This window comes from Leuresthes tenuis, unplaced genomic scaffold, assembly GCF_036924035.1.
Source record: "Leuresthes tenuis unplaced genomic scaffold, fLeuTen1.0.hap1 SCAF_9, whole genome shotgun sequence".
In the NCBI taxonomy this organism is placed as follows: domain Eukaryota; kingdom Metazoa; phylum Chordata; class Actinopteri; order Atheriniformes; family Atherinopsidae; genus Leuresthes; species Leuresthes tenuis.
Window position 1 is genome coordinate 16,589,605 of NW_027325363.1, and position 16,378 is coordinate 16,605,982.

The 16,378-nt window shown below is 39.0% G+C and overlaps 1 protein-coding gene across 1 annotated transcript; it reads right to left on the reverse strand.

Annotated features, from left to right (window-relative positions):
- Window positions 1-447: 447 nt before the first annotated feature.
- Window positions 448-16,335, reverse strand: LOC140313755 (uncharacterized protein C14orf132). The gene is made up of 2 exons (XM_072391738.1): window positions 16,129-16,335; window positions 448-1,036 (listed from the first exon to the last, which is right to left on the reverse strand). The coding sequence occupies exons 1-2, from the start codon at window positions 16,153-16,155 to the stop codon at window positions 818-820; spliced, it is 246 nt and encodes an 81-aa protein (XP_072247839.1). The 5' UTR covers window positions 16,156-16,335; the 3' UTR covers window positions 448-817.
- Between the last annotated feature and the right edge of the window lie 43 nt (window positions 16,336-16,378).

Below are 16,378 nucleotides of genomic sequence, written 5' to 3' on the forward strand. Positions count from 1 at the left end.
TGGGACGATTGCTTGTTGTTAATTCACTATTCGCATACAGGTTCAGAGTAAAAATCACTGTGACATTTGTAGTTTTTAGCTTCAAAGGGCTTTTTTTTCACCTGAACATAGTCTCAGTGATCTCAACCGTTTACAAACTGAGGTGCAGGCTTTAGATTGAGTCATACATGTGTAATTCAATGCTTTTAAACAAGCGATGCCTGAAGAAACCAAGATCTGGATGCTTGAATAGGCTAACTTTCTATCTGATATTAATGTAAAGTTAGTGATGATCTAATGTGGCTCCTTGTTTCAGAATGTTGTGTCTGTGTGTGATCGACTTGAGACTGAAAGGCTGATGTTTGAAACTGTCTGACAAGCTGAGAAAATATTTGCAGGTTACCTAAATGAGATAAACTGAGTAAATGAGACATTTAGTGAAACTTATGTGAAGATATTAGTAACAAACAATATGATGTATTCTGGACTGTGATTAATCTATGGGAAAGTTCTTAACGGTAATCTCTTGGTTTTACATGGATAATCTACAACAGTGAAAGATGAGCACATGTCTGAAAGCTGCTTGAAATAGATCATTCAACAATTTTGTGTACCCTTTACATTTCTTCTGTTTGTTAGCCCAAATGCCAAAAATGTTGAAAGTTGAATGAATGAATAATCTCAGCTCCTTTGCAAAACTTAAAGCTTGGCTTCAGAATCAATGCTACTTTATCAATCAAAAAATCAGGCTATTTTACGTTGTTACTATGGGAAAATATATTTTCAGGATGCACAGGATTTTGCATGACAGCAGTAGTATTTCTGCTCCCCTACTGCGTCAGAAGGCACAGGCACAAACCACAGCCACCACCACTATGTTGCCAATGGTTGCCAGCACAGCAATCCACAGCCAAATGGTGTCACTGGACACTTTCCCATCATCCTCAGCTTCCGAGGGTCGTGAATAGCTGGCGTTGAGGTTGGACGTGGATGTCTGCAAGGATGCGTTGCCATTGTACGGAGAATCCATGAAGGCCCCGCTCACAGCCGGGAAATGCTGTCAAACAGAGGGAGGAGTGGAACAAGACAGAGAGAGGAATTTATAATCATGTCTGAAGACTGATTTCTGTTTTTGTTTTGTTTTTTTCATGAGAAAGGTTCAATAGTTTTTAAATCTGCTGAAATCATTTTCATCTTCCAGAAAATGTCCCATTTGTGGGGAACTAAGAAAGAGTCCACTGTCACTATTTAACAAATAAATATTTCTCAGTCAGAGGTATGAGATTCTCATGCAGTTTTAGAGTATTGCTTTAGCCAACCCTTCAGCTTGTTCAGTATTTGATTTGAGAGGTTTATTTAAATTTGGACTCACCTACCTTTTCTTTGGCATTTTAAGGTAGGTCAGTCCAAATATTTGACAGATGTTTCATCTGTGAAATCATTATGAGAGAACTTGAGAAGGCTCCAAGAATTTGAAGTACACAGTACAAAGATTGTGTTACTTGTGAGTAAGAGAATCAACCAGCTTAAAACTAACATATTACAACACAGACCAGAAGTTTAAAAAAAAAAAAAAAGAACTCGTTGAAATACGTGTAAAACTGTCAAATTTCACATGTATGAACCTAGTGAACTTAGTGGAATGCCCAAAGATTGGAAATGAACTAGATTTCAAGGTCTGGTTTTAACACACTGAGCACTCAAAATGCTACTGCACTGAACACGAGAGGAAAGTTCATTTCCTCATATTGAATCATTTGGTTGCATGTTTTTTTGCAAATATTTCCACACGTTTGGATGATTTTACACATTTTTACACATTTTTTGTACACATTTAGGAGGACGTATACCAAAAGTAACTAAAAACGATTAGCATTTCACCCCAAGGCCGTTGGCAAAAAACTGAATAGAGCAGCATCCTCTCTGTGTACATCCTGATCTACACAGAAAGCTCTGAGTAAGAACATGAATTTAAATCACACTGTCCGTGGTAAAAAAAGCAGCCGCTGATAGATGCCTTTCAGCTCTATGGAGGCATAGAGAGCAGCGAGGAGATTTCTCGCTGATTTAGAGTTTGACACACCTGCCTCAGAGGAGATGGGCTTTATAGAGTACTTATTGCTCAGGTTGAATCATCACATATTTTCTTCACGGTTGCATTTTCATTTTGATTTGTAGTCTCAAACGGCAAAAACTAAATAAAAAGTACAATGGTAACCCTAGAGCTGTGCCTGGTCTCATGAAAGCTGAGTGAAGAGGGAGCAGCATTTCAGAGGGATTAATTCTCAAACGGATTAGCAAAGTCTATCACATGCTGCCCATATCAGAGACCACAGAGACAGACAGACAGAAAGGCTGGAAGAGACCAACAAAAACCAAATAAGCCAGATAATGAATTCTACTTTTTGTCTCAGGTGGATGAGCTTGTCCCTTGAGGGCTTCAATCATACTCCATTGCTCTCTCCATAGCAAAGAGCTGCAAACGGTATTCCTCTACAACATCCAAAGAAAACGGACCGAGGATGAGAACGCTCCTCTTCCTGTCTTCATTTTCTCCGTTGTTACATTCACATTGATACTTAAAATAAAAGCTAAATTTCACTTTAGTTACTTACGATGCTGTCAGCTCTATCAGGGCCCCTGATATGGGTACACAAGCGTGGGGTCGAATCTCACATGTGAAATGAATCAACTGCTTTGCTCACACGCTCACCCACACACTGCGAAAACGTATTCAATCACAAGCACACACTTAACTCAAGTACAAAGAAAAGACTGCAGGGTGTTCGCTATAAACGGCAATTTCAGTGGTGATTAACAATCACTGCTTTGAACTGGACAGCTGAGATATTTAAGTGAGTTTAACCTCTCAACTGTTGGGTGATTTAGCATATCAAAGCCACATTCTGAGAGTACTGAACAGCATCATTTCGGACAATCACTCACTTGTTTTTTTGAGAATTGAGCACTGCCATTCCATGATTCTAGAAACTGAAATTACTCAGTGTTCCCATTTCTTAAGTGGGCTAACTATTGTATTTTTTTCTCCCTTGTTTGGACAGAAGTACCACAATTTTACTCGGGCATGACACACAGCAACGTTCTCCTACGAATGAGCAATTAGATCAGGTGGAAAAGTGGATGGGTTTACCTTCTTTAAAACACCACCTGTGACACTGACACTTTTTTTTTCTAAGTTTGGCTCTGGGATGCTTTAGGCATCAGGTTCAATTTGAATTTGAAAGTGCTTCACTGGCTCCTTTTGTGCCCTCACCTAACCTGTCTCTACACCCAAACAGCCAATGTGACTTCATTCTGACTTTGATAGACCTGATGCAGAGGGGAGTAAAAGGAAAACTGTGTCACTTTGTTATCACTAAATATTACAAGAGAAATCCACTGTAAGATTTTCTGTGCTTGTGCTCACTCAGCACTTGCCATGGTGTTTTGGACAAGGGTACTTGGCAACTGAACCAAAAACACACCCTAAAGAATCTTATCAAAATACTGTAAATGATATATGAAATCCATTTTGTCCAACATTGCAAACAGAAAGTATCGTATTGGGCTACATTTGACACAGATGACATGAGTAAGTTACAAGTTGAATTTCAGATAAAGATTTTATCTGATTTTCTATACCCACTTAATGCGTCAGTCAGGTTGCTGGGGGGCTGAAGCCTATCCCAGCGGTCATTGGGTGAGAGGCAGGGTACACCCTGGACAGGTTGCCAGTCCATCACAGGGCCACACAGAGACAAACAACCACACATGCCCGCATTCACTCCTAATTCACTTCCTTATTAACCTGACATGCATGTTTTTGAACAGTGGGAGGAAGTCAGAGTACCCAGAGAAAAACCCATGTATTTATATGGGGAGAACATGCAAACTCCACATAGAAGGGCCCCGTGTCATAACAAATAACATGCTCTTGTAACAATAAGCAGTTTCAGTCTAACCCTGTAAAATGGTAGGGAAAATCCAGGGAGTTGAACCTGGAACCCTCCTGCTGTGAGGCAACGGTGCTAACCAACACACCACTGTGCAAACCCCAATAATTAATTGAAAATTAAGTAGTAGAGGAAACGATAAACACTGGATATGGACTAAACAGTCAGAAGTGGAAATCAACGAAATGTCTCTTTACCCTCTTAGACACAGCTGATGTTCCTACTAGAGCTATAAAAAACTGATAACAGGCTATAATCACACTGCTGCATTTATACGGTTACTTTAGTAGAGGCTCTGAATGCCTCTACCTCCTGGACTCTTTGGTAAGTTGAGGGCCAGGACCCTGGTTTTCAGATTTTGGATTTTCTGAATATGCCCATACACCAGCAAAGGTGCATATTAATTATTTTAAAAAGCTTTAATTGACAACTTAACCAACTGTCAATATGTTGGTACACAGTATAACCAACGAACGATGCAAAAAAGAACTCCCCAAACAGTGAAGTGTGTACCACTGATACGTAGAGATTAAAAAGAAAAAAAGATAAGAATATCTACACAAAATCGAATATGTACACAAAATCCAACCGGAATTAATCCTACACATCCCAGCCAAGAGGATTTCAGACCTCATCATTCCTATTACTGTAATTCCCACTGATATACAGAATGATAAGGATGTCCATTATCCATTATTTTGCAATCACAACTGTCTCCTCACATCCATACAGAAAACCACTGCATGTTTTACTGTGCATGTTTTCATGTTTTCATGTCTTCTAAGAGGGGTATAAACACCCTAAGATTCGGAAGCATAATTCATGAGAAAGCATTGAGTTCCCTCAAATCATCTCCTTATTTATATTTAATCCCATCTGCCTTTTGGGGTTTCTCATGTGCGAAGGAGACAACGTGCCACTTTTCTCATGCAGATTTGGAATAATGCACCCAACAAGCGACTGACTCACAAAGGAAATCTACGCAACTCATCCTGACAACCAAACATGATCTAACAGCAGATGCATTGAACTTCACCCTCTCGCTAAAAAGGTCTTTGCCCAGTGGTGCTGCCTCATTCTGCAACAGCACAAAGAAAAAGCAGTTAGTACGTGCAAGTCATTACGACCACATGCCTAGAAGACAAGTTTGTTTTTAGAGTCACACAATCTGCATTCAAATGGCTGCACCCCACTGCTGTACGTTCAGCTGATGGCAGCGTAACCAGGTCCAACTGTGTCCACTTGCACCATGTGTTTATCTGTTTCCATTCCTAAATCAACCTATGTCTAAGTAGACTAACTTATCAGTAAAAAAAAATGTGTGCAGGATCATCTGAGACCACTTAACCACATGGGAGATTGTGTATTAAAGGGATAACTAGAAAAATCTGAGAACACATAAAGCATTAAAAATGCAAATGCAGTTGCTGTCACAGTCCCCAGATGCCAAGCTAGAGTCAGCCATCTCTACTACTACAACAATACTGTATGTCCCAGCAAAACCCTGTCCGTTAATCTTTTATTAATCTTTTTCTTTTCTTGTTCTTTTCTTTTACGGATGCAGCGCTTCCATAGTGTATTATTGGCAAGTAAAGGTAGTGGCTATAGTCAAAGGCAGATGCTAAATCATGATCAAACGAGTAGTGGGAACACTCCCAGAAACACACACAAATGAAAACATGCTTACAGTCACTGCACTAATGTCAACACTGAGCTGTGTAGAAAAGCAGCAATCTGTTCACTCAGACTTAAGTTAGTTATGTAAGTAACTGACCTCTTTTGGAGCTGTACAGCTTCACAGTTTCACTCTACATGGTCTCCCCCCTTTTCAGTGGGAAAAATTTGTTTACTAGCCTGAATGATTATTTTTCATCTTTTTTCACATCTTATTTTCTGTATCAACCATTTAAGAATTGTATCCCATCAAGGTTAGTGTGTAGTTAGATTTTTTTCAGTGTTTTTCCAGTGTTTTATTCAAAATTATAAACAACAACTATTTTAATTGTGAACTAAATTAATCTCAAACATTTATCTGGTTATTCTCTGTTGAGTAGAAGTTGTTCCATCCTTCTGGTGGATGCGGACAAAAAAGGGTTTTGGCAAGAATTCAGTGAAAGATTTAATTTTTCACATTTTTCAAAAGTCACTGCAGGTTGCCTCCTGCTTTTAGTTTGATTTAATACAAGCTGCAGGAACATGCAGGAACATGCTGAATGTTAAACATATACAAGTTACTGATAAACAAAATGCAAGAAAGAGAGTGGTACCTACTGCCGACTGTAAATGATGAAAAAGATTTGTGTTGCAGTGTGTCCCGTCCAGAGCTCTGACTTTGGAGTGAATGTATCCAGGGACAGAGGGAAGCAGCGCTTCAAAAGAGGGAGAGACCTAACTCCATCTGAGAGACAGAGGGAGATGGTAAGAGTGTGCACTGAGAGGGAGAAACATTGCTCCCAGTTAAAGCCAGAGCGTGCACCGTGAGATCATGTGTGCGTGACAGATCCCGCTGTGAGACTATTACTATAAAAGCATATGTGTTTGAGGGGTAGGGTAGTGATTACGCTACGGAGATGTAGATGTCTAAAAAACTGTCTTTGCAGGAGTTGTTTGGACATACTGTAGAAAAGAAAAACCTTCAAATCAATTCAAGTAGGTTTATAGTTTGTGCTGAGTTAGAAAAGCTTTCAGGTATGAAACAACAGGAATATTCTGTTGAGGAAAAAAAGAGGACGTGAGAAATTACAGATTGTAAAATGTACCTTAGTAGTAGTAGCTAGCATTGAAAGCATGAAAGTGAGTTAGCAAATTTAATGTGACTAATAGCATTTTTCGATAGAGAGTATATGAAGTTGACATCACTGTTTGTTGAATTTCGGATGACAGAGTATGTTTAAATGTCACATTATAAGCAATAGAACCAATGTTGTCTTATGTTTATGGACCCTGTTAACCTTCAGGGTCTTGCTTTTTGCACACGCTGTGGAACTAGCCTCTAAATTCCAGTCCAAGTCCATTTTTACTCAACATTATTATTATTATAGAAAATCTATAGCCACAATATAGTGACTTAATACTCAGTGTATTTGAAAGTCTCATAATTGTTTCAGCTTGGTTAAAAAAAGGACGTCTAATTTAGCAGGAAATCAGATTTCTGGCTTGTTGATTGGCAGATCTTTTATACAAAGTCACTGAAAAAACGTTTCTCAAAGAGCATCAACGCAGTTCAAAATAATAGTATATAAGTCTGTATATGCGTTTATGTTGTTCATCAGGCTCCTCTTGCAGCCTAATTCAGTTTCTCTTGGTAAGGTTTATTTTCTCCTTCTCTTCCCACCTCTTTCTCATCCAAATCTGACCATGGCAAACAACATTTCAGCCAAACTAAACTGAAACTAACCAGGCAACAACGGTGGTGCTCCCATCCCACGATGCAAAACTGGCATGACGTACATTTAAAGTGATTAAAAAGGACTAAATTAGACGAAGAGACAAATTCCTATTTCCTGTGAAGTTTCACAGAGAATTGAAATCTGTCTTGTCTCTTGCTACCATGAATGAGTCACTGTGAGTCCACACTGCTGAACATGAGCGATGAAGAGTGGACATGTAAAGGCTGAGTCTCAGAGATCCCAGGACCGACACCGGTCACTAGAATGACCCACCTTCCTGCATCTGCATATGGGACTGCGTAGATCTGCATATTGCAACAGGTTACTCCACTGAAATAAGGCCTCATATGTGTATTTCCTGCATATGTGTGCATATGCTGTATGTGTGTAGGTTAAACCTATAAATATAAATAGCTTGCATCAGAATGTGCGAGTTAATGCAAAGCCACAAGTAAGAGAAAGTGTCTGTTCGCTTGTGTGCATCGGATGTGAGCAAAACATCTGTCTTAAAACACACTTTTCTCTTTGTCAGTAAGAGAAATAAGTCAAGAACAAAGAAATGAGTTGATGAATTTTGCTCAAACACTGAACTGTACCTATGTGTGATTGATAGAAGATGCAGTCAGGTGTTGTGGCGTTCCCTTGTATGAAGAAAATAATAAAGCATATGTCATTTCTTTGGCATCTAATCTTTGTTTAGCATATTTTTCTTTTATTCCTCTCTCACAGTGCTGCCACCACTTTCTTCTACTCCCTGAAGTAAAACATAAAGGAAGTAGATTCTGCTCTTGACAACATTGGGACCATGACCATTTCCTTGGCAGCCCTCTTGAGTTAACCTATTGCTAAAAAAAGAGCAATATATTGACTTAAAATATATTTTTAATTATATAAAACTATCATTTATCTTGAGATGACAACATGTCAAGCCTTTCTCATTACATTCTGGCAGGAGAATTTCTGTTATCAAAGAGACATTTTTTGCCCTTTTTCACAAATTGACACAATGAGCTCTTAATGAAACTCAAAACCTATAAGAGCTCTAAATGAGCTCTTAAAACCATAGGTTTACACTACAATTCATCACTTCTGGGTTTACCCATTGTTCTCCTTTGTAGGGCGGGCTTTTTATAAGATTAATGATACACCAACTAAGCACACAACAAGTAGCCAGAAAACTCACATTAGCACATACAGAAGCTAAAACTACTATTTTATGTCTCTTTAGCTTACAGTTGAGCTGGAGAAAGGAAAGTAGAACGTTTTTACGTTATTGTAACTTATAGTGGAGTCACCAATGATCGGGATTTAATATTTCAGGTCTCTACAACTTACAGAAACCAAATCAGATCAAGGCAGTTTTGGGATGTCACCCGCAAAATTGGATGCTCCCATTGGCAGTATTCCTGATTTGTTGACCACTTTGCACGCAATAGTAAATACAGGTCCAAGTGTGTGACTGTGGCAGCAAGTAGGTTTTGTGACCATCTGAAAGAATAGATTGATTCCCAAAGGGAAACAAATGTGAGACGCGAATATTGAAGTAATTCACGATGAAGACTTCGATAGTATTAAGAGCTCATCTGGATAAGAAGTCAGAAAAGTCAAATAAGGGTCAGCTAGATGATACAATGCAACAAATAGGAATGATCTGTGTGTCATCCAATAACAGCGTGAGAGCCTGAGTGTGAGGCTTTCCAAAGACTTTACTTTCATATTTAATGATATACTTGTATTTATTGGAATTATCTGTGACAGATATTTATTCTCCCCTGCCAGAGCTAGAAGCATTGGCGAGACAAAGATCTGTTTATACACTGCCCTCTCTGTGACCTTTCCCACTTACTCCTTCTCTTTGTTCATATTTGCTCACTTTGTCATCACCTGTAAAATCAACAGGCTACGCCTGTATTTTCTTTCACTTTTACTTACCCTCATTTGTTGTTTCCTCCATTCTGTAATCGTACTTTCCATTTGCAACAATCCCTGCCTCAACTCACAGCATCATCCCAACGTAGTAACTGGCAAAATGTATATTGCTGCAGGGTTTGTTGTAGTAGAGACAAGTATACTATACATAGCTTTAAAATGTACATAGCTATACATGGCATCTTGAAGTCTCGGTGTCCTTCCTACTTGTCTTTTGGAAGTTTTGGGGATGGAGCATATGTGCATAAGTGCCTTTACTTATAAACGTATAGGTGAGTCCACATCCTATATGTAGAGTATATAAATGGTCCCTCTGTGTGACCATGTGCATGTAAGCGTGTATCTGTCCCGGAAAATTATGGCTTTCAAGTTATGTTCTCCTGAGTAGATGGCAGATGCAGAAACTCCTTCTGGTAATCCCACGCACATGCATACTGTACACAAGGCACAAATTAGTATGCCACAGGAACACAGTCATTAATCACCGAAACATACACAACCACATGCTTGAGGCTGCGGGTTGTTTAAAATGAGCTGAGTTCGAGCATAATAAGGGGCTTTAAATGAGGGTGGAAAAAAAAAATCTTCAATGATTTGCCAAGGATGGAACTGTCACAAAAAGTAATGGAACATGGACACGATATGTCTTGAGGTACAAAAAACACCATTAGCAGGCAAGAGGTGGTGAACAAGCACTTACAAAAAACTAGTTTGTTCCTTGTGCACACCAGTACTCTTTAAACTTTGTTTTGTTTTTACTTGCATTTTACTTTGGTTTGGGTTTAGAAAATGTCTAAAATGTCTATAATTGCTGAAGCTTGATATTTAACTGCTTGATATCTAACTACTCTTGCAGTGGGTTAGTGGTTTCCCACCAGATCCATGGTGGTATAGAAAAGTATCCCCTTAGATGCTATAAACTCCTGGCACATAGACTAGCCAGTTAAGATTCGGGACCTCTTTCTGAACTGCACAGGCGCCCCGGTCTCTGTGGACACCTTCAGACTGAAACTTCAAGGTGTATTTCTCTTTCAGCCAGTTTGTTCTTAGTGTTCCCTTTTCCGCCTTCTCATTTCAAATGGCTTAAACCTCATGTCATAGTTTTCAATTCATCGTTACTTTCTTTTTTTTAACCTTTTTTGTTACAACAACTGTACTTGTTTGGACAGATTTAAGTTTCTCCCTTGTCTGTGACTCTACAGTATGGTTTACTGTTACCAATAAATACTAACTGGAAACAGACCACCTCACAAAAGAAGGGTGTATCACATAGTAGTAAGGAGTGATGATACATTAGGGTTGAATCATTTTGCTGGCCACCATTGCAGGTATTTAAGAAAAATGTGCATTACTTTGAGAGTCACACTCCCACCTGGCAAAGCAAGTTTTTTTTACCATTTGTATTCATCTGCATGAATAAACCATGATAATATGCGGAGGTGGTGGATTTATGTTTATATTTCAATATTTAAGTCCCAAAACATTTTCAGGGCTGGAAATTTGGGTCTCCATCTGTAATCGCTACAAGGGGTTAAAAGAAAGAGCGGGTGGGGGATCAAAAGAGAGAAACATAACAGGGTGAATAAATAGCCTCACAGCAGCCAGATGTTCCTCTTCTGTATGAAACATCTGTCAAAAAATGGGAACTCGGCAACGTGAGAGTAGACGAGAGGAAAAAATAGAGATGACATTAGGAGATACAAAAACAAGGGCAAGAAAGGGTGAAAACAGAGAGAAGAAAGTACTGAGTTTGCCATTTTTCTCCATCTTTAGTAGACCTGTTCACTGTCTGCAAGCAATACATTACAGTGTGATCAAAATCTAGTCTGATTATCTGCATCTGACTGATTCTGTTATTTCACGATGAGTTAAATGTAACCGTGTTAAATGTCTAAGTTAGCATGCTAATTAGCATTTTACTTGTGGGTGGCGCTCAAGTGGAAGTAATTTGCTTTGTAAAAAGAAAACTCTGGTGAAAATTTCATGGAAATGCATTCAGGATTCAGGGCCAAAGAAGTTGACCAACCAACGTTTCCATCCTTAAAACTGCATTGCCAGTCTGGCTAAAATGCAAAATGATGCATATGCTATCTGAAATCCACAGTAAGATCTTGTTTGACAGATCATGACCCATTACAAACATGTTTAATCTGCTTCAGTAAAATGGGAACAAAGGCTCCCAGACATCAACAAACCTGGTGAGTTCATCTTATGAAATGCAAATTTGAATTTTGAATTAACATTGGAAAATAGGATTCATCTGTTGAGTTCAAACAGCACCTGCATTCCTTTGCAGTGATTTGATGCTGCTTTTGAACTGGGTCTTCAATGCCAACAAATGGAATCGCTTGAGATACTGACTTAAAGTATCAGTTAAATTCCCCTTTGCATTTATCAAAAGTCTATATACGACATTTGACTGTTTAACTGTTAAAAAAAAATAAATAAATAAATAAATAAATACATTTTTAAAGAAAATATTTACAGTTAAGGCAGTTCATTCAAATTACATGATCATCAGTAGATGATTAAATCACAAAGTAGTAGCAGCTTAGAATGATAATCATGATTTACTGAGCCACGTGATGAAAAGAAAATACTGGTGCAAATATGTCTAGGAGGGACCTCAGCTGACTGACTTCATGACAAAAAAAAAGGAGGACGAGGATGAGAGGGAGAGGTGGAGACCAATCCACGGGTGAGGGTGAATCTTCTCATGGCTGGAAGAATATTCTGACCCTGACAGACAGAGCACCAGACTCGAACAACCACCTGTGAGTTTTCCATCCCCAAATGACAGTTCAATGGCAAGATCCACACCATAAATTAGATAAAGGCGATGGAGCGTCTCACATATTTGTGATGTGATCGACAAATAGGGTGGGGCCTGAAAAACGAGAAACGAACAGGTGTGCACAGCAGGGGGACATTTTTAGACATATGACAGGAAGAGGAGTTTTTGTGGTGTAGTCCTGCTTCTTGATGCACCTTCGTTATACACCAGAAACAGTTATCTTAGAAGAGAGAGAAGAGGTCATGAGTCAGCTGGCCTCCTTCCTCTTGTGCCCTTTCACTCAGTGATCTACCTATAACCAAAGGTTAGATCACATCCATTCTGATCTCTTCTACACAAATGTAAAATTCTGAGTCTATCTTGCAGATTGTGACATTTCCTTGACAAAATTTTTTCTCAAAAAAGACAGACAGCTTGACAGACACAAATATAAAACACATGCCAAGTGGAGTTGCTCGTGTGATGAGGACCACATCTTGCCAGAACACACAGACACCCAATATGGCAGAAAAATCAACTTGGCTCATGGCTATTAAATAGTTAGAATGCAAACCTTTAAATGTGCTTTCTGACATCACTTTGCGATTTGAAGAACCATTCTTCCTTACAGTGCACTCATACAGATCCGACGACCTGTGCCGCCTCTTTTATTATGTCATTAATCCTGAGCAAAACAAGATTTCATGCTTTTGGAACTGCTTTCACCTTCCAGCTTAGAGTGGTTCCACAAATAAACCTTTTAAAAAAAAATTGAATGTTTAAAACATTTAGTGTTACCTTATTAATATATAATGTTTCTCAAAGTTTAGTGAATAAGTAAGAAAACCTGCAATCAAAGCACACGAGCAATGAATGCAAGAGCACAATAGCACACAGTAGGTACTGTGTGAGGATACTGAAAGAGAGAGCACACACAGAAGGTGTGTAGTCTTACATGTTCCATCTCAGTCATTCTCACCAAACACTACGTTTCATGTTCACACAATGATAAGAATCCATTTAAATAACTCTGTCCTTTTCTTAACAGCTCACCTTCTGCTCAGTGACATGCACTCAGATGTAAAGTCTGCTAAGTGCATTACATGAGTCCTGGCAGTGTTATAACTCGAAGAGGCAAGTTACCACTTCCCTCTGTATGAATTATATAACAGTGAGTTGTGCATGTTTGTATTCAGAGGTTTTTTTCTAAAAGCAAAGGGAGGGTGCATGTAACAGAGACCAGATGTCTATTACCGATAGGTGAGAGTATCCACCTCCATCTGTGAGCTCCTTCACTTCACATCCTTATCGCATCATGGTTAGGAAATAGCGCTAGCATTGTACACATTGTTTAGTTTTTTTTATATGTGAAGAAAAACTTTTTTCTCTGTCTTATATGTTGTGCTAAATAAAGGCTTTTGAACTTTTTCTTCTGTGGTTAGCCTTACTTGGGGCAAAATTAATATGTATAACAGGCCTTTCACCATCTGGCCATGTGACTGATGCATAAGATGGTGATATTTAGCGTAAATGTTTCAGTTTTTTCTAAAACCTAAAGCAAAATGTCAATACAGAGATGTACTGCCTTTAAATGTAAATAAAACTAGACAGCAATGATCTGTAGGACACTGAAGCCCTATATTTAATTTAAAAGTCATTGAACATATCAAATGTTCTGACTCTTTATACATTTGACAAAATACCCAAACTAACAATGACCCAACTATTGCGCAAAAACGTTTGTCAAGATGTTTTCATCTTGTGGGAACAGACCTGTCCCATTTTGTTACAAAAGTGCGATTATGCAGACTGTGTTGAATGTCTTTTTCCTTGGAAGATTGAAACCTAATCTAAGTTTCTATTAAAAAAAACTTTTTAGATTAACTAAAAAGAAGGGTTGCTCATGATTGATCAGATGTGCTGTCTCTGTCAAGCAGATGTCCCCCTGAAGTATCTGACAAGCACTTTAGCAGATGCTAATCGGACCAAAATCTCCATCACACACTCTTTTTGACGGACATTGCTTAATTAGGACCAGTCGAACATTCACCCAGAGAGAGGTAGAAAAGGAAGGAACCATGTCATCAAGACAAGGTTGGTCCTGGATAATGTGCTGCTCAAGGACTCACCAGCAGTTACAAACAGGGCATCTGTACAGTTTTGCCTTCAAAATACAGATTTTTGTATTTGATGTAGTCATGATGTTGGCTGTCATGAAGCATGACATCCATCATCAGTTCCTGTGTGACCTCGGGGCATCTCTGCAGCAAAAATCGCAATACAAGTTTTTGCTTAACTGTAGTTTTTTTCCAACGGTCTAACATAGTAACAATGTCACAGCGTTGACTGTAGAGTGCACAGAGACAGTTGGTGCAGGCTGATTAAGGACCACATATTCAGCACGTCTGATTAACTATCTGAGAACAGATGGCTATCAGATGAGGCTTTCCATCAAACTCCTCCAGCTGGACAGGGTTCACGTCTAGAGCAGGGTGGGGGGCGCAGTGACAATAGTCTGCTTTATGGGAACAATTTTTTTATAAAAATACCTCGCTTCAGAAGGCTTATCTCTAACCAGAAGTGTAAAAAATACTTTAGGGAGGACTGCATTATCTTTTGCCATTGCTGTGACTGAGCACGTCTTTGAGCAGAGGGTGAAATGATTTAGCACCAATAAGCAGATGGTAATAGGACATTTTCCATCAAATCTGAACAGCTGCACCGGGCACACCTCCTAAAATAGACACCTCATCTGCAGTATGGCCACATATGAGATGCTATAAGTCATGTCTGTATATGTTTGTGTCAGACTGACGTATGAAAGCTCAAACGGTTAAGAAATCAGTCAATGGAGGTAATGTTTCTGAAGTAAACCAGCAGATGGCATCATTTCAAACTCAAAGGGCAGCTCATTGACAGGCTGAGTTAAGCAGCAGGGTTTCAGTTGTGATAAATCAACAATTGCATGTGAGACGTCATTAGGAGTCTGTTTAGCTCTGCCTATTGTACTAGAATGCTTTCACAAAATCAGAGACTTTTCTCATGTTCCTAATATTACTGAGCAGCTTTGACCTGCAGAGGGTGACTAGAGTTTAATAACCCTCTGTAGTGTCTGGAATTGTGGTTGTGACCGTTGCAGCTTTACTTTTTGCGTGTTTCTCAATTTTCTAGATTCTTGGATGATCAAAATGTTATAACACACAGTACTGCCGTTTCATTTGTGTTTTCTAGAATTTCCAAGGGTAGAATGTGTATATAATACACGTCTGTGGTGCCCATCGTTGTCTGTGTGCTCAGCCACATGTTTGTTCCTTATAGAAAATCAAAACTGCAGCCAAATTAGCTCTCAGTCTTCGTTCAGCACATGATCTATGCTTTCCTTTGCTTAATCGAAAATTGACAGCTGACAGAAAGGAAAAGCAGCCTTGTAGTGACTCAGTTGTTTAAACAGATCATTTGTCCTTTGGCTGCATGTTTTCCTTTGAATGACCTACTGTGCAGACTGTTTCTTTGTCATCTGTGTACATTGTGCACTGTCAAAACTTGTGTATCTGAAATGCAAATTTGTTCTTGACAAATGCACTGAATATTCGCTATGCTCCAGTGAATCAGTGTGTGTAGCCACATTTCCCTACAATAACAAAGGCTGATAAAGGTAGACCCTGCAGGATCTGCCCAGTGTCTGCTCCTGTCAAAATTCCATCTATTACTTTATGTTTATCTGACATGGCCTGAGTGCTTTGTGCATCAATATGACACGAGCCTGTGGTTATTATATGTATTTTATAGTTAGATAACAATATAGACAGTAATAAATATATGTGACAATGATAAGATGTTGAAAAAATATAAGTACAATTAAATCAGCGGGAGCACTTTGGAGAGAAAGATACACCAAAGTGCAGCAACACATGAGCATGATTTTCATTTGCTTAGTTTGCTTTACTTACAATAAACTAATCATGTGACTTATACTACCTCTCAAAGAGTTTCATTTTTCGTGTTATCGATTAGATTATTACTTTAAAACCTTTTGATACCTTGCCCCAAAGTCCCAAAAGTATTACCTAAAATTCATGAAAGCAATGTATTTCTGCTCTCTTACCTGTGCTGACATCAGTGATAACTCCATTATCTCTGGATCAGTGGTTTCCACCCCAAGTGTGCACGGAAAACACGTTTGGCAGCAGAAGAAGAATGTTGACAGCGAAAACCGGAAAAGAGGAAGAAAAAAGAGAGTATGAAGAACCTCTTCAAAGCTGCACTGCGGTGCCTCGCAGAGTGTTGTTGTGGTGGTTGTGAGTCATAATGCCACAATGAATGCTTTTCATGCTCCATGGAAGAGTTTATTCACC